Source organism: Lissotriton helveticus, chromosome 8 (assembly GCF_964261635.1).
Source record: "Lissotriton helveticus chromosome 8, aLisHel1.1, whole genome shotgun sequence".
Lineage (NCBI taxonomy): Eukaryota > Metazoa > Chordata > Amphibia > Caudata > Salamandridae > Lissotriton > Lissotriton helveticus.
This window is the reverse complement of record NC_136069.1, coordinates 838,289,976-838,309,417: the sequence shown is the minus strand read 5'-3', so window position 1 is coordinate 838,309,417 and position 19,442 is coordinate 838,289,976. Positions and strand designations below refer to the sequence as shown.

Sequence of the window (19,442 nt, the reverse complement as noted above, 5' to 3'; positions counted from 1 at the left end):
TTCAGGCAGTGGCAGATGGAAACCGGAGTCTGGGCTTTGGAGCTCAAAGTCTGACCCCCTCGGGGGGTGGGTGGGGGGGGGGATGCGCTCAGTCGGTCGATGCCAAGGTGGTGGAGGTGTACTCGCGCTCAATGTCTTCTGCTGGATGAGTTGGCGGTCCTCTTGAGTGAGAGGTTGGTTCCGGGCTGAAGTAAAGAGCCTAGTGGCCAAAGGTCACTAGCTGCAGCTCCTCTTCGACATCTTTTCTTCAAAGTGGTTTGCGGTGTCTTTTTCCTGGGGAGGGAGGGGGGGGCCTCACCTTGCTCTGGCGAAAGAACACAGTTACAGTCCTGTCCAGGGGTATTTTGAATGGTACTGTGGACAGTACTGGAAAGGGGTTCCAAACCTCAAAGTCTGCATTATTGATGAAAGACTAGGAAGAGAAATCTCCGCATGAGGGCAACTGCCCCAAAGGGGGGTGATGGAAGAAACTGTTGTTGAGGCTGATGGAGGTTACTGAGGTTGAAAAAAGGAAGTAGAAGGATGACTGTTTACGCGAACCAGGGTGGAAGACCGAGAGGTACCGGTGACAAACAGTACAATGTGCAGCACCGGAGCTCAAAGGATGGATGTCAAAACCAGACTGCAAAAATAAACAATCTGACAATGGAGCATATACTCATGTGCATTACCAGTAGAAGGTGGCGTTACAATACCTAATGACTTGAAGACTTCTTTGAAGTAAAACAAGTTGCATACATCTGTGCCCAAAACTTTTGCCACACTGAATACAATTTTAGATCTTTCATATATCCATAAAAACAGCTCAAAAGAAGTTGCTTGCAAAGGCGCACCCCAAGATGAAGCATGCCACCATGTGTATGTGAGGGGGTTGCATTATGTAGCAAAACGTGAGACAGAATGTGCCCATTGCAATAGTGTCCAAATATCACCCTAGCTCTATTTAGCCTTTGACCCTAGTATATCTTCAGGTAAGAAAAGAGGCTCTGGGATTCTTCCCCCCCCCCCCCCCCCCCCCCCCACTTCCTGGTTACGGATTACAGAAACACCAGGATTAAACAGACCTTTTTTTTATAAATATACAATCATATCACTATGATTCTGGGCAGTACTTTTACACAGGATAAAAAAGCTAAGAATACAAGTGTATAACATTCTTGCAGTAAGATATTTGGAATAAGACTGCATGAGGGTTAAGGTAATCCTAAACCAGGTTTATGTGGAAAGCTAGTCAAACTTTATGAATCCTTTAAACTGAATTACATTACTAACTTGATATTCAACATCTATTGCAATTAAAGTCAAATTATGCAGACACCAGTTAGGAGCTAATGGTCAAACGCATTAGGATAGGAATAGAAATCATACCTTAACTGCATATTCCATATTTGAAGCCTTGTGGATACACCTTTTGCAAATTGAGTAAGAGCCAACACCAATGTCTTCCTTTACATCATACCCATCAGCGAACTGGATGCTGTTTCTATGTAACTGCTATCAGTCAAGGTCAATTGAGGAATAAAATTAAGCATAACATGAGTGAAATAAATTTGCAAACACCAATTGAAAATTCAAAACATTTACACATAATCACTATACAATGAACAAAACAAGAACAAACTTAACTTGATAGGTGGACACACTCCTTAACTGTTTTGCTGGAAGACTACCAAACATTCTTACCCATCAAAAAAATGTAGCAATTACATGTAAAAAAACGTACATTTGAAAAATTGCATTCAACCACAGACTACGGAAGTCTGAACACTGTGCAGTCTTTGATATTTAGCAGGCATGAGAAAAACAAGCGCTTCAGTTATACAAAGTCAGAGTTGAGAAATGAATGTTACCATTGCAGATAATGCTTAAAGTAATATCCAGCTCTGCCTTAATTGAAAGGGACACTGTCATCTCAGACATAGGTCCTCTTCCATTCCAATTATTTACACAAAGATCCTTGGAACGGCTGGTTCTTGATCATACCAAGTCCCCAGGTTAGCAGCCTAACCATCCTAATTGTATCTGCAGAACTGTTGCATTAATTCATGGTTTGTTTTATGAGTAACACCGATTCAGAGCATTTTGTCCCACATACAACAAAGATATTTCGGCTATAAAGTCTCTAATGTCAATCTAATGATAAAGTAGTAGCATTCCTATCAAAACAACATCCAAAATTAAAGTTGGGAAAATAAATTCTCACAATTTGATTTTCTCGCTGTTAAAATAAATGTCTAGTGTTCTTCCAATTCTTTAACCAATTCTTCAATCTTCAGAAAACAAAGCCACATGGCTATGGGGAGGGTGGAAAAGGAAAACGTTACTCACCCAGTAAGCATCTGTTCTTGGCATGTAGAGCTGTAGATTCACAAGCTTTGCATACTCCTGCCATCTAGTGTTTGGTCCGGATGTTTGAAAGTTGCGTTTCTTCGAAGAAGTCTTTCCAGTCACAAGGTAAGGTGACTCCTCCTTTCGGTGATAGTGAGCATGGGCATTGCCTCCATTGTTAGACTGTTTTCCCGCAGAGGGTGTGAATGGAGTTAGTAAGTGTAGAATAAAGATGTCCATACATATGGATACGAGTAAGAAACTGCAACAGATTTAGGAACCCGGGGAGGCGGATGGGCGCATGGGAATCTACCGCTCTTCATGCCAAGAACATATGTTTACTGGGTAAGTAACATTTTCTGTTGGAGGCAAGTGAGCTGTAGATCACATGCTGTGCATAGACTATACAGCAGTATAACCTGTAGCTGTTGCAGTTGTCTGAAAGAGTGTTCTATGTACTGCCTGGTCTACATTAGCTTGCTGCCTCGCTAACACATCTACACAATAATGGTTGGTGAATGTGTGAGGTGTGGACCATGTTGCAGCTTTACAGATGTCAGCTATGGGAATGTTTCCTAAGAAAGCCATAGTAGCCCTTATTTTGCGAGTTGAATGCGCTCTAGGGGGTATTGGTAAAGTTCTTTTTGCTTTAGCATAAGATGTCGGAATACATTTGAGAATCCATCTAGCAATACCGGATTTAGATATTGGATTGGCTTTGAGTGGTGGAGAAAAAGCAACAAAGTTGTTTTGTTTTGCGAAACTGTTTTGTTTTGTTGTGTAGCATTTTAAAATCCAAGCGTAAGTTACCGATTCATGCCCTTATATAGGTATAATTCACATTGCCCTTATATAGGCATAGAAATCATAACCATATTTAGACAAATTATATACAAAACCAAGGAGTATCTCGTATTCAAAATGAAATCTTTCAAAAGTCCTATGTAGACGTAGTTAATCCAACAGAAGAAACTCTTTACTGCAGGCTTGCTTCTTCTTTTCGTTATTTATTTATTCTTTATCCACTTCAAATGTTATTTTACAAAGATTATTCAAAATAAATGATGATCAAAATACAGCCAGTTCAATTGATGATCAAATACATCCAAATACAGCCTACACGTTTCGTCCTCAATGGGAAATCATCAGGGCTGTAGAAAGTAAAAGAAACAAAAGGAACAAAAATAACTAACCATTCGCTGGTACATTCGTTATTAATCTTACATTCAATGATTCAATTACTGACAATTCCTCTTAAATCTGCCTATATAACAATCTAAAGTGATTTAAAGCAATGCCTGCCTATATAACATTCTACCAAATGATGCCATTAAATTAAGAATCTTAAACAGAACTACTCCTCCTGAGTATGACCAGTATATATAAACCTTTAAACTTTCTTTTTAAGATTTTTCCGAAACAAAAAAACATTTTAAAACAGAATATTCTATTCAGTATCTAGGATTACCTATTGAAGTCCAGTTGTCACCTGCTTACAAACACTTAAATGATGAATAATTGCTCACCTAAATTTATCAAAAAGCGAGGAAATTCTTCCGTTTGAATCAAGTAGTTTTCATAGAAGCGGTTGAGAAGTCTACAGTTCAAATAGCACAGTGTCGCTATGAGTCAATTATTCAAAGAAGAGAAAAATTATATGTTATTCTGCCAAATATTCAAGTGTAAATGACTCCTGACCTTGAAATCCTGCCTGTGCTGCCTCTTTACCATGCGAGTCGTCGAAGAAGTAAGATGCGGGATAAGACGATCATAACTAACGGAGGTAGGCGTATGGCAGACTCGAATTCTATATGGTAGATATTAAGAACAGAGGCAACATGATTATTGAAAGGGGACAATTAATTTAAATTGTCTGCTTGTGTTTGTGATATTTTTTTCTCAGAAATTTGGAAGTGAGAAACATCGTATGGGAAGAGAGGAGGGAGAAAAAATTCCTTTCTTTTGGTAAACGGACTGAACCGGCAGCACAGGCAGGATTTCAAGGTCAGGAGTCATTTACACTTGAATATTTGGCAGAATAGACTTAGTGTTTTTACCAAGATTCTAGAATTTGTTACCTTGTACTTGTGGATTATAAGCGACTGCTTGCCTACTCTAGGGAGGGATACCATGCCAATATTATATGGAGTTTGGTGAATACATAGAGACTTGGAATAATTCTAATTGGTTCTATAAACATAGACTTTTGAAGATCAGGACACGTTCCATTTCTAAACATATAATTTTTCTCTTCTTTGAATAGTTGACTCATAGCGACACTGTGCTATTTGAACTTTAGACTTCTCAACCGCTTCTATGAAAACTACTTGATTCAAACGGTAGAATTTCCTCGCTTTTTTATAAATTTAGGTGAGCAATTATTCATCATTTAAGTGTCTGTAAGCAGGTGACAACTGGAATTCAATAGGTACTCAGATACTGAATAGAATATTCTGTTTTAAAATGTTTTTTTGTTTTGGAAAAATCTTAAAAAGAAAGTTTAAAGGTTTATATATACTGGTCATACTCAGGAGGAGTAGTTCTGTTTAAGATTCTTAATTTAATGGCATCATTTGGTAGAATGTTATATAGGCAGGCATTGCTTTAAATCACTTTAGATTGTTATATAGGCAGATTTAAGAGGAATTGTCAGTAATTGAATCATTGAATGTAAGATTAATAACGAATGTACCAGCGAATGGTTAGTTATTTTTGTTCCTTTTGTTTCTTTTACTTTCTACAGCCCTGATGATGTCCCATTGAGGACGAAACGTGTAGGCTGTATTTGGATGTATTTGATCATCAATTGAACTGTATTTTGATCATCATTTATTTTGAAGAATCTTTGAAAAATAACATTTGAAGTGGATAAAGAATAAATAAATAACGAAAAGAAGAAGCAAGCCTGCTGTAAAGAGTTTCTTTTTCTGTTGGATTAACTACATCTACATATGACTTTTGAAAGATTTCATTATGAATACGAGATACTCCTTGGTTTTGTATATAATTTCCATGTGTAGTGGCCTTTGCGGTGGGCCATTCCAAGTTGAGTGTCTAAAATATTTTCGAGTTGACTGTGCTAAGTATTGGATTGCTCTAAGTGCATTTAGTAGGTGACTTTCACCGTAGGGTATTGTTGTATCATATTTAGACAAACCATGCAGTCCAAATACAGGCATGGCTATTTCCACTCGTTCCAAAAAGCCACAACGATTTCTTGGAAAATCTGCTTCAGCAGTCCCGTACATCCCCTTGCTTGAATATTGATTTGTCCTAGTAATCATGGAGTGTTCAAAGAACTACCATTCCCTTGGGGTTATTTGATGACATTATGTCTGCCTTTACTTCAAACTAGACACCTTCAAGGTATAAATATGCCTACACTTGCCCTAGCAAACACACGGTGGTTCAGAGCAGCTCGACTATCTACTTGCCCGACGCAGCTCACTACAGCAAGTGCCGAAGGAAGCCGACCCTCCAGCTGACGCACTGATCAAGAGACTGCCTTTCTCTCGCTGAGAATCCAGCTCCAGTGTTTCCAAGCTCCCCTCGTGGGGTGTTGGGAAATCGAGTCCGAGACAGAGATACCAGACCTCCTTTATTCTAAACTAAGGTATGGAGCGGATTAGACATAAGAAAAATCCTGGCTAGATTCTTGGCAAAGAAACTAAACCTATGCAACACCACACTTCTTCCCTCGTACTAGACCTAGGTTAGGTACATTGGGGTAGGCGTATTTTAGAAGCAACAGTTGAGTACTTTTAGCCTTTGTTATTTATGTATTTTAGGGCTTAGAAACCATACCATGCTTTTACATTATTTTATAATACACTTCTTGCTGTACGCATTCTATTTTACAGCCAGGATTACGATTGTAGCAGTTAATTTCTTTTGCATGAGAAAGACTGTTCAATAAATCCTTTTATTGAAAACGCCAGTCTCTATATTTCTCTGCACCTCTGATGAAACAAAGCATGCACGATTGAGTAAAATATCTATATTGTTTCCACGACTCTGAAGATACATTTATTCTTGGGGAAACAAAGTTGTCATGTTTATGCGGTTGTCAGAAACTAAACCATTCTTGTGAATTCGAGAAAGTTTCTAGTGACCTCTGAGCTAGCTGGCACTTACAATTAAGTCTAATATATTCGATAGAGACCTAGCCGACCTCAGTCCTACGTCAAATCTATAGGATATATTATTCCAATGCGCAGAGCCTATTGGGAATATAGGAACTACACTACATGGCACCCAACGTATGGTAAGGCACTAATTTAATGCTAGATACTAGAGTAACTCAGTCGTGCTTTTCTCAGAGACCCCTTTTTCCCAGTAAAATACTCCAATAGACGTCTGGAGTGGGTAAAAGGATAAAATATCCGCCATAACTGAGTAGGATGAAATACCTATGTATTAGTTTTTGGTTTGTTCAACGTTGAAGGATACAGTGTTCAAAAATATTGTGCACCTTATCTTTGTTTCCTTGAAACTTGCTCTGCAAACTTTCATTAAACAATGTCGAATAACGACGGCAACAACACTACCGGTGGAGCTGCAGCAGCTGCAGCTCAACCGGGCTTAGATGTTACAGGTTTCCAACAAAACGACCCGGATGCTATAGTCATCCCAGAAAACTTAAGGAAAACCAGCACTATAAAGCTTATAACAAATGGCCTATCCCCAAGAGGTAGTAGGGTAATTTTTGTCATAGAGGCACATGAATATCGGCTGACAGAGGTATTCTATTCATGGATGTTCTTCCCTGAAGAAAATCCAGTAACACATGTGTTCCACTCCTACAAAGAAGAGGAAACTCCAGTGGAATACACTCCTTTCGAGGATATCTAAATTCCAGTAACTTACCAAGAGCATGCGCTCTGGTTTAAAGGCACCCTACAACATCACAATCACATTACCAGGCTCGGTCCACTAGGTAGACTAGGAGCAACATGGCCGGTACTAGCCAGCTATACACCACATCCTACCATTGAAGAAATGACGTGAGGAGTTATTAGTTCAATTAAAACAACTAATTAAAATACATAGACAATTGGTTCAATATGCGGATTCTAACAGTCCAACCTCCTATAAGGATTCCACAGCAAACCACTCACCAGGGGAACACATATAAAATCACACCACAGACTATACAATCAGTCATTGGTAAATTGCCCTCAAAAAGGGAACAAATTCCATTCTGGATAGCTCAAACAATTACTCAAATCGAGGCAGTATTTCCTGATACTACCCCTCATAAGAAACACAGGATTTTAACAATCTGTTTACCAATGGGGATCACACCACACCTGGAGGACTGTGACACTTGGGGGTACAGTCTTTGCTGCAATCTAAACAAAAACACATGGTGTTCCGTCTAGGGCGTTGATATCAGACGTCCTGAAACAGATTCAAAATCAATACAGAGAAGAGCCTGCTTCAAATCTGGGTATGAAACTACTGAAAGATTTCAAACAGGTCTCAGCTATAATATTAGCTAATATTAAAGGTGAAGCAGCATCCGTGGCGATCTGCCAAAACATAAGAAAAATTGATGTAACTGAGCAACTGTATGAACTGGCGAGAATAATTGAAAAATCCTATGAAGAACTAGGTAGAGATAGTTTGGGTGGGTAACCAGTTAAGCCTCAACAGAAAATCCTGAAAAGGTATTTATTAAAAACACTCACCACTACTAAAAAGAAGTGGGAAACACTAAAACTTCTCAAGAGAAGCGTTCTCAGTACCGAGGAAGGTCTCCTCAAAAGGAGCCCTCTGAAAAGAGGTATAACCTCAGGAACAGGGATAATTTGAGAAAACCTGATAGATATCAAAATACTGATAAACGTTCCTCTCGTACCTTTCAGACATCCTCACAGAAATCGGAAAGAAGAGGACGGTCAGAACACAAGGAAGAACGCGTGAAGTCCAAAGACGATCAACACGTTCCAAAAAATAGGAAAACTCAATTCACCAAAAAGAAGGTAGCAGGTCTAAAAATAAGACATGCCGTAGATCTTGAGGACAACTCAAGAACGGGGCGTGGGCCCAGACAATGCTGGACAGCGCAGCATAACTCACCATAGCTCGCAAGATCTTAAAGGATCATCTGGAGACAGTGGACTTGAATGAGTACATTCAAGCTGAAACAGCCGATACCAGGGTTAGTGTACCCCATAAGTTATATGAAGTAACACTCCGGATGGAGGGGGACATAAGGAAAATAAGAGCACTCTTTTGGGAGAAGCTCTCTAAGGGTTGTGACATTCTTCTAGCTGAAAAAGATTGGCCACCAAACTTTGTCAGGGAGTGCCCACATGGCGAAGACATCATTATGCTAGCCTTCTCAAATCATATTCCAATTCACTTAAAATACACCTATGCCAGAAAATGGGCTGTAGCCCAGGCTCCAGCATTATATAAAAATAATGTGGGATGGGATGAGGATTCTCCTCACCATAAAATCCAGTTAAAACCCCAACATCTGCTCAGAGGCAGTATCCAGTAAAGCAATAAGCTAAAACACAGGTCAGGGAGATATTAGATCAACTTGAATACCAAGGGGTGATTGAAACATGCACCTAATCAATGAACAATCCTTTGTTTCCTGTCTCCAAACCAGACAATACATATCGTCTTGTTTTGGACTCCAGACATTTAAATTCTTGTTGCAAAACATTTGCAGTACAAAATGCACTCAGTGCAGCACTAATGAACAACATTGTGCGTAAAAAATATAAAACCACATTAGATATTTCTAACGGTTTCTTCTGTCAATACATTGCACCTGAAAGCAGGTATTTGACCGCTTTCTCAATTATGGGGACACAGGGTCACTTCTGTCATCTCCCCCAGGGTTTCAAGAATAGTCTGGGGTTATTTTCAGCTAGAGTAAAAGAGTTACTACAAACGTATGATGAGGCATTATCTTATGTCAATGAAATCTATCTAACAGACGATGACTTGGATAGGCACTTGAACAGAGTGAATACCATAAGACTTGGCTTTGCCTCTGAAGGGTATAAATTCAACTTTAAAAGAAATCAAGAATTGCCCCCCTCCAACGTCCTATTTCTGGAATACGAGTTATCAAGTGAAGGCAAAAGCCTGGCAGCCAACTTTTTAGAAAAGTGAGCGCTGCTCCAACCTCCAAAAACGCTGAAAAACTTAGTCAATTCTAGGTATCCTAAATTTCGGAAGAACTTACATTCTAATCTACGCAGCAAGGGTTAAGCCTCTCTACGAATTAATCAAACCTGATTTTAAAACAACTAATTGGACTCAAAAACACACAGAAATTTTGCGTTAAGTGCAAACAGACATGTTAGCAACAACACATTTACAGACACGCGTAAACGTACGCAACCTTGTAATCTGAATCATCCCAGGAAGATGCGGATTCACGTACTTAACCTTTAATGAAGGGAAAAAAGTACCGATTGCTTATAAATCACACTTGTACACACAGGCTGAAATGAAATTCACTTCTACAGAAAAAATTCTGACAGCGGTTCAAACTGCAGTAGCAAAAGAGAGCCCTCGCAGAGGTAAAATGTATAAGGAATATGCTACTTACCAGTATGCATCTGTTCTTGGCATAGAGGGCTGCAGAGTGGTACATTTATGAATAGATCGCCATCTGGTGTTGGGCTCGGATGATTGCACTTTGTTTTTCTTCTGGAGAAGTCTTTGTCGTCATAGGTGACTCCTCCTCTCGGTGTTAGTGCGCATGGGCATCGGCTCCATCCTTAGATTGTTTTGCCATAGTAGGGTTAGATGGAGTAGTGTAGTGTAGTACATAAAGATATGCCCATGTAAATGTATCTAAATAAGATAATGTTGGGACAGACACAGGTTTCCGGGGAGGCAGGGAGGGCATGTACCACTCTGCAGCCCTCTATGCCAAGAACAGATGCATACTGGTAAGTAGCATATTCCGTTCGAGGCATATGGGCTGCAGATGGTACATTTATGAATAGATTGTACAGCAGTTACCTCCCTAGCGGTGGTCACCAGTGTCTGTCGCAACTGTCTGAAATAGAGTTTTTAATACAGCTTGGCCCACTCTGGCTTGTTGTGCAGCCTGTACATCAACACAGTAGTGCTTTGTGAATGTATGTGGTGTAGACCAAGTTGCTGCTCTACATATGTCATCTAGGGGAATGTTCCCTAAGAATGCCATAGATGCTCCTAGTTTTCTTGTGGAATGAGCTCTAGGAGGAACAGTTAATGTTCTCTTTGCTTTAATGTAACATATTTGTATACATCTTACAATCCATCTTGCGATGCCTGCTTTAGAGATAGGATTGCCCTTATGTGTTGGGGAAAATGCTACAAATAGTTGTTTAGTTTTCCTGAAGTCTTGTGTTCTTTCTATGTAGTACAAAATGGCTCTTTTAACATCTAGTGTATGTAGAGCCCTTTCTGCCACCGTCTGTGGCTTTGGAAAGAAGACTGGTAATTCCACTGGCTGATTGATGTGGAATGCTGAAATTACTTTAGGCAAGAACTTTGGGTTTGTTCTAAGAACCACTTTATTCTGGTGTATCTGTAGGAATGGTTCTTGTATTGTTAATGCCTGTAACTCGCTTACTCTTCTGAGTGAGGTAATGGCTATAAGGAATGCCACCTTCCATGTAAGGAATTGTATTTCGCACCTATGCATAGGTTCGAAGGGTGGCCCCATTAGTCTGGTGAGTACTACGTTGAGGTTCCAGACTGGGGAAGGTGGTAATCTTGGTGGAAAGACTCTTTTAAGACCTTCCATGAATGCTTTTATCGCTGGTACTCTGAACAGTGATATGCGCTGCCTGTTTTGTAGGTATGCTGCTATAGCTGCTAGATGTACTCTGATAGATGTGTACGCTAGATTACATTGCTGTAAGTGTAACAAGTAGCAAATAATCTCCCTTGTTGATACGTCTAGAGGGTTGATATTGTTATTAGTACAGTGTATAGCAAACCTCTTCCACTTAGCTGCATAGCATGCTCTGGTGGTTGGACGTCTCGCTTGTTTAATTATTTCCATGCAATTTGGGGGGAGATCTAAGTACCCAAATTCTAGGATTTCAGGAGCCAGATCGCTAAGTTCAATTGAGTTGGATCTGGGTGCATTATTTCTCCATGGTTCTGTGTAAGGTGCATGGGTAGAATTCGTAGCTTTTGATGTGGCACTTGTGAGAGTTGCAGGAGCGTGGTGAACCACGGCTGTCTTGCCCACGTGGGTGCTACTAGTATCATGGTCATTGAATGTTGTTGCAGTTTCCTGACCACTAATGGGATTAGTGGGAGAGGGGGAAAAGCGTATGCAAATTTGTTGGACCAATTTATCCATAACGCATTGCCCTGCGACAGGTGATGTGGGTACCTGGACGCGAAGCTTTGGCATTTTGCGTTCTGATGAGTGGCAAATAGGTCTATCTCTGGTTGTCCCCATCTTTGGAAGAATGGCTGCAGTATTTGTTGGTGCAGTTCCCATTCGTGTATTTGTTCCGACTGTCTGCTTAAGATGTCTGCTATCTGGTTTTGAACTCCTGGTAGGTGTTCGGCTAACAGATAGATGTTTTGAGGAATGGCCCATCTCCAAATTTCCTGTGCTAGTCTGGATAATTGGAGAGAGTGCGTCCCCCCCTGTTTTTGAATATAATACATTGCTGTCATGTTGTCTGTTCTGATCAGGACTGCTTTGTGGATAACATGTATCTGGAAGGTTTTCAATGCTAGAAACACTGCCAGTAGTTCTAGATAGTTGATGTGCAGTGTTCTTTCCTGCACACTCCACCTTCCTTGTACTGTGTATTTGTCCATATGTGCTCCCCATCCGGTGAGCGATGCGTCTGCTGTTATTGTCACCTGTGGAATTGGCTCTAGGAACGACCGCCCCTTGGTAATGTTTGTTCTGTTCCACCACTTCAGAGAGCGGTGTGTGCGGTCGTCTACCAACACCAGATCCGTAATCTGTCCTTGAGCCTGATTCCACTGTGTCGCTAAGCATTCTTGTAGCGGACGCATTTGTAGTTTTGCATATGGTATTAGCAGTATGCAGGATGACATCATGCCTAATAGCTGCATGAACACTCTTGCTGTTAGTGAGTGTTGTGGCTGAAATCTCTGAATGATTGTAAGCATTGCTTGGACTCTGATTGGGTTGGGGTACACTTTGGCTTTTTCTGTGTCTATGGTAGCCCCCAGATATTGTTGAACTTTGTTTGGTTGTAGGTGTGACTTTGTGTAGTTCACCGTGAACCCTAGCTGGTGTAGTAGCTGAATTGTCTTTTGTGTGTGTTGCAGACACTCCTCTTGCGACCTGGCTTTTATTAGCCAGTCGTCCAAGTATGGGAAGACATGAATTTGCTGTCTTCTTAGGTGAGCTGCTACCACTGCCAGGCATTTTGTGAACACCCTTGGTGCCGTCGTGACACCAAATGGGAGGACTTTGAACTGATAATGTTGTCCTTCTACCACAAACCTGAGGTATTTCCTGTGGGCTTTGTGAATAGGGATATGAAAGTAAGCGTCTTTTAGATCCAGTGTAGAAAGAAAGTCCCCTTTCTTCAGTAAAGGAAGTACTTGTTGGAGCGTGACCATGTGGAAATGTTCCGAATTTATGTATGCGTTGAGAGGTCTTAGGTCCAGTATTGGCCTTAGAGACCCGTCCTTTTTGGGGATTAGGAAGTATAGGGAGTATACTCCTGTTCCCTGTTGGTGCTGTGGAACCTTCTCTATGGCATGCTTTTCTAGCAGTGATATTACTTCCTGTTTTAACAGTGTCAGGTGATCTTGTTTCATTGGACGCTGTTTGGGGGGGATGTTTGGTGGGGTAGCTGTGAGTTCTAGGCAATAACCATGTTGGATAATTTGTCTTACCCACTTGTCTGATGTGATGTTTTCCCAGACAGGTAGGAACTGTGATAGGCGTCCCCCTACCGGTGTTATATGGTCTGGGGGAAGCTCTATGAAGTCACTGTTTTGGGGTTGGAGAGTTGCGGTTGTTGTTGTTTCCGCGACCTCTACCCTTGTTGTTGTTACCCCTGTATCCACCTCTAGAATTACCTCTGGGTGATGTAGGTGTAAAAGAGGTTTGCTGTTGGTTTGTACCTGTACTTTTGGATCCTCCTCTATAGGTGGATCTACGAAAGGAACCTCTGTGTCGGCTGTTGCAATGCTCCCATTGATTTAGCCGTTTCTGTATCCTTTTTCATTTTTTCTAGGGCCTCATCTGTCCCTGTGCCAAAAAGTGTTTTCCCATCAAAAGGTTGGTTAAGTAACGAGGTTTGTACCTCTTGTTTGAATCCTGACACTCTGAGCCATGCATGTCTCCTTAGCATGATGCTTGTATTTGTCGACCTTGCCGCAGTTTCTGCCGCGTCTAGGGCGCACTTTATTGAAGTGTTAGTAATTAACTTCCCTTCTTGTATAAGTTGATCAGCTCTCTTTTGATGTTCTTTAGGGAGATGTTTGATGAGTGTTTCTAACTCATCATAATGCGCTCCGTCATACCTTGCAAGTAGTGCTTGCGTATTAGCTATGCGCCAACTGTTTGCCGCTTGAGATGCTACTCTCTTGCCAGAGGCATCTATTAGTTTAGACTCTTTGTCAGGAGGTGGCGCTTCTCCTGTAGATAAAGAGTTTGCTCTCTTGCGAGCGTTTGTGACCACTAGTGAGTCTAGAGGAATTTGTCCCTTAATGTATATTGGGTCTTTTGGAGCTGCCCTATATTTTTTATCAATTCTTGGGTTCAATACCCTAGCCCTCACTGGGTCTTTGAATATCTCTGATGTATGACTGAGAAGGCCTTTTAGCATTGGTAGTGTTCCTGATGTTTTTTGTGCAGTAGGTAGTGTCTCTAATAAGAAGTCCTGTACTAGAGGTTCTGTATGTAGGTCTACCTTATGAAATGTTGCTGCTCTAGTAATGAGTTGTGCAAACCCAGTATTGTCATCAGGAGGTGAAGGTTTTGAGGGATATGACTCAAGGTCGGTATCATTACCTGATCCCACATTATACTCCTCCCATGGGTCTGCCTCCTCTGGGATTGTGTCCTCATCATCCCCAGGGTGTCCCCCCTCCCCTGTGTCACTCTCTCCATCTGTTGTAGGTGTAGATGGACGTGTGGGAGGAATATCTGGCCTATTGTGAGGAAGAGGCGAAGATGGTGTGTGAGGTTTGGGAGAAGGGGGAGGAGTTGTATTCGTCCCCATTGTTCTCTTCTTTGGATGAGCCTTGTCGTCCAAATGTTCATGTTTCCTCTTTTTAGGTAGTTCTGTGACTACCTTGCCAGTCTTTGGGTCAATAAACAAAGTCTTTTGTTTAGGATCCGTTCCGTGTTCCTGTGTCGGTACCGCAGTTTTCGGTTCCGAAAGGTGTTTTTTCTTTGAAATGTCCATTTGTATTTTCGGTGCCGAAGTTTTGTTCGGATCCGACTTCTTCGGTATCGAAGATGTCCCCGGTGTCGAGGGTGTTTTCGGCGCCGAAGCGTGCTTCGGTGTCGACATGGACTGCTTCGACTTCGAGCTTTCCTTGACCTGGTGCTTCGGTGTCAATGTGGTCGGTTTATCGGAACCGGAACCACTATGATGGGGGACCGAGTGTTTCGGTTTCTGTTTCGTTGCCGGGCTCGAAGGCGGGGCGTTGGAAACTTTTTTCGGTTGTCTGACCGGGCTCGAGGGCGGGGTCGACACCGTGCGGGGTCTGTTTTTCGGTAAAGGGACGTCGTCACTCACGGTTTGTTGGACGTCGATTTCCTCGACGTCGGACTCGTCCGCTTCTGACCCCGCCTCGTCGGCCTCTTCTTCCTCCTCTTCTGGGTGCTGGTCCTCGAACAGCTCCGGGATTGCTTGTGACTGCATTCTCGATACCTCGTGTCTTCGGGCTCGACGGTTTCTAATCGTCGACTTTGACGAGAACGCTGCACAGGCCTCACAGTCCCTGGATTCGTGTTCAGGGGACAAGCAGAGGTTGCACACTTCGTGTAGGTCCTTGTGTGGGAACTTAGCACCACACGTTGGACATTTTTTGAATGGAGTCCTTTCCATGGACCCCGGGCTGGACTACGTCGAGTTTCTCGTAGTCGTCGTCCTTCGAATCGCGTCGGTATGGAGTGAAGTCGCGTTCGATAACGATACCGTCGATTTGGAAAGGAATACGCGCCGGTTATAACCTTCTTTGTTGAAGTCGGTCCGGAGCGCTTCGATCCTCATCCGAACCCGATGGCGGAAAAAAACAATCTAAGGATGGAGCCGATGCCCATGCGCACTAACACCGAGAGGAGGAGTCACCTATGACGACAAAGACTTCTCCAGAAGAAAAACAAAGTGCAATCATCCGAGCCCAACACCAGATGGCGATCTATTCATAAATTTACCATCTGCAGCCCATATGCCTCGAACTGGTCGTTACTCCTGTACCTGCTTTAGAAGCAGTAACAAAAGCGAGCATTCTGAATGCAAAGGCTTTACATCCAAGATGGATACAATGGGTTAACTCTCTTGCTGCAACAGACATTGAATATGTTTTTGACCCTTACTTGAAAACTCAAGAATTTCTACAATACGAACAAGAATGTCCTCTGCCCACTGAGATTCAGCCTCTAGATTCTAGAACAATACAAATGTATAATTTATACAGATGGATCAGCACAGCCAGCAATTGGGGGTAAAAAAAGCTTATAGTGCTGCGTGCGCGATTGTTAAAGGTTGCTGGTGCAATGGTAAATTCCGACCTATGGTCACAAAAACACAATCTCACGGAGATTGTACAGCTCAGCGAGCTGAACTACAGGCTTTCAAGTTGGCACTTTAAAATATCGATCGTGAATTCCCCACACTAATAGTGTGTGATTCGTATTACTGCGTTCAATCTTACAATGAATATTTGCAGAATTGGATTCAAAACGGTTTCAAAGATGCAAAAGGTGGCACAATCAAGCATAAGTTGCTTTGGGAACAAGTAGTTTAATTACAGAGAGAACTACAAAAGACTCATGTGATCCATACACGGAGTCATCAGCGTGATGGTGTTCACGTTGCAGGGAATTCATTGGCTGATGAAGCCGCAAAGGCAGCTGTGCAAACTGCTTCCGTAGCTGCAATCACTTGTTCTAAAACAAATATAGACAGCGAAATAATGCTAGCTGTCAATGCTACAAGCAAAGGCAGCGGTGCAGCATTACCTCTAAAATATTCACTCAAATATTCATACGTAAATGATGCAAACTCCGTTCCTTTCGCTCGAATCCCTGGAGTGGGGGATAAAGTAATTCCAAACAGGAGACAGAGAGGTGCTTTGATACAAAAAGCACATATGAGATAGGGTCTGATACATCAAGGGATCTCTAAATCTATACTAAAATTAAAAGTGATTTACTGGTGGCCAGGGATGAATGCCCACATTCACGAATTTGCATTTAATTGCCCTGACTGCAACAGAGATCGCAGCAGAGAACGCCGCCAGATACCCAACTACAGTGTAGACAGCCCAGTACAGACACCATTGTTATATAGCATTAGACTGTCTACTCGTAGACGTCCCTATGGACAAATGCTGTCCTACAACTATTAAGACAGATTCATTTGGATGTGGCCTCAGCGCTCGGCTGACGCCCGAACTGTTATAAAAGATTTGCAAGTCTTTATCGGCACATACGCAGTCGGCACGCTACATTCTGACCAGGGTCCTGCATTGAGCTCTCGAGCTTAAAAGGTGGCCATGGCCAATCTGGGCGTTGCATTGCGGTATTAGAGTCCATTGCATACCGAGGGAAATTCTGTAGTGGAAAGAAAAAACAGGACTTTAAGTAATCTATAACAGCTAGGGTATTAGGCTCCGGTGACGGGTGGGTCAAACATCTAATAAGTGTCCAACTTAGTCGAAATAATCTTTCAAGAAATTCTCTGGGTGGAATCACTGTATGAAATCCTTTTTTGTACTAGAATGCTTGTCCAGGACCTTGATCGTCACACTTCAGAGGTAGAACAAACACCCTTTCATATCAAAGACTGTTTGGCTGTTTTGCAGGACTTAAATGAAACAAGGAGAAGTCTAAGCAACACATTGCAGAAGCCAACGACCACTGAAGGGGAACAACCCGTCCCAGCAAGGCCTGCCTGGATTCCAAAGATTGGGGATCTTGTCAGAGAAACGATAGTGGATAAGGAATTTGGGCCTTCTTACAGAAAACCAGTACCTGTCTTAGCAATCCACGGATCAAGATCAGAGTTACTGCCGCCCCTTGCTGGAAGAAAGGAGACCAGGTTTCTGTTCGACCTGGAAAAACCACATCATGTGGCCAATCATAAGTAGTAGGCCAAGTTGCCTCCAAAGATTTAGCAGATGACCAAATCTTGCTACTATCCAAGTGGTTCAAACTGGGAGACTCATCACCTTTGAAGAATCTGCAGTGCGAAAAGAAGGACTACGCAACAAACCCATGGAACTTGTACCTCTTGAAACCCAAACAGTTCGTCAAGAAATGCCTGTCTACAATGAAATAGCATCTGACTATACTACTGTGAAAGTGATCAGGTAGCTCCAGCGATTTCAAGTAATCCTGATGCAATACCTCCAATTGACAGAACTGCTTCTGGCTATTTCATCAACTTTGATACGTTTACCGAGGATCCCAGTGAGCCTGAAACAACGCCAACAAATACAACTTTTAAAGAACAAGTAACAGAACTTTTTCATCAAGTGGAAAAGACTTATCTGGTATCACCATGGGTTGAACTTTGGATTGTGCTAGGCGTACTTTTTCTCCTACTTTGGCTAACTCTTTTATAAACTTTGGGAATGCCCATAAATGGAAGATATAGTAAAATGGACACAGCAAGTAAGAACATTAACTTGCTCCTGAAGCGACACAAATCATCTCATCGTGAACGAAGGGACATGTCATCAGTGAACATCACAGCCGTTCCTATACCTGGTGGTGTAGCATGGGACAGAACTGAATATGACATCTTCGGTCCTGCAGAGCTGTTGAAGATTCCACATCAATTCAAGGTTTGCTTGAGTGACTTTGTTTCACCCAGCACATTTTCTGATGATTGGGACTTTGAGACTGTTAATAATATGATGTCAGACTTGGAGATGTCTGCAAAATTTACAAAACATGAATACTTAGAAGGTTCATCAGATTATGAAAAAATGGACTGTTATAATCACTATGTTCATCATTTCTTGCATAGATCTGCAAGCCCTAGAAATGTTTATACTTCTAATCAATGGGAACATTGTCCAGCGCCACCAAAGGGTAGCTCAAAAACATTTTATGAACAAGCATTGAAAATGCAATAGGTCTCGCAATAGAAGAGTTTGACATTTTTCGTTTTGCATATGGATGAGTGGCGTTGCGTGGATGAGTGGCGTTGCGTGGATGAGTGGCGTTGCGTGGGTGAGTGGCGTTGCGTGGCTGAGTGGCGTTGCGTGGCTGAGCGGCGTTGCGTGGCTGAGCGGCGTTGCGTGGCTGAGCGGCGTTGCGTGGCTGAGCGGCGTTGCGTGGCTGAGCGGCGTTGCGTGGCTGAGCGGCGTTGCGTGGTTGAGCGGCGTTGCGTGGTTGAGTGGCGTTGCGTGTGTGAGTGGCGTTGCATGTGTGAGTGGCGTTGCATGTGTGAGTGGCGTTGCATGTGTGAGTGGCGTTGCATGTGTGAGTGGCGTTGCATGTGTGTGTGGCGTTGCGTGTGTGTGTGGCGTTGCGTGTGTGTGTGGCGTTGCGTGTGTGAGTGGCGTTGCGTGTGTGAGTGGCGTTGCGTGTGTGAGTGGCGTTGCGTGTGTGAGTGGCGTTGCGTGGGTGAGTGGCGTTGCGTGGGTGAGTGGCGTTGCGTGGGTGAGTGGCGTTGCGTGGGTGAGTGGCGTTGCGTGGGTGAGTGGCGTTGCGTGGGTGAGTGGCGTTGCATGGGTGAGTGGCGTTGCGTGGGTGAGTGAATGGTTAGCTGTTGCTTATGCGACGTATAGCACTTAATACTAAAGTAGGCAGACCTTCTTAGCCTTTGTGAGAATAATAGCAAAATAAAAATAAAAACCAGATCAAGTCAAGGACGCAAACGGCACCATGCTATTGTTTATTTACTCAGATGATTTGCATAAAAATGTAACTTGTGAGCACGTTTCTCTAACTC

General features: G+C 42.4%; 1 protein-coding gene across 3 annotated transcripts in view; it reads right to left on the bottom strand.

Moving 5' to 3' along the window:
• The window catches only part of RPS6KA3 (ribosomal protein S6 kinase A3), a 698,725-nt gene that overhangs the window by 205,336 nt on the left and 473,947 nt on the right, over positions 1 to 19,442 (bottom strand). For 2 of the 3 annotated variants that reach the window (XM_078657643.1, XM_078657645.1), the window contains one exon: positions 1,369 to 1,494. In XM_078657643.1, the coding sequence (XP_078513769.1) occupies positions 1,369 to 1,494 (126 nt within the window). The remainder of the gene's footprint in view (positions 1 to 1,368; positions 1,495 to 19,442) is intronic. The other variant, XM_078657644.1, reaches the window with a different exon arrangement.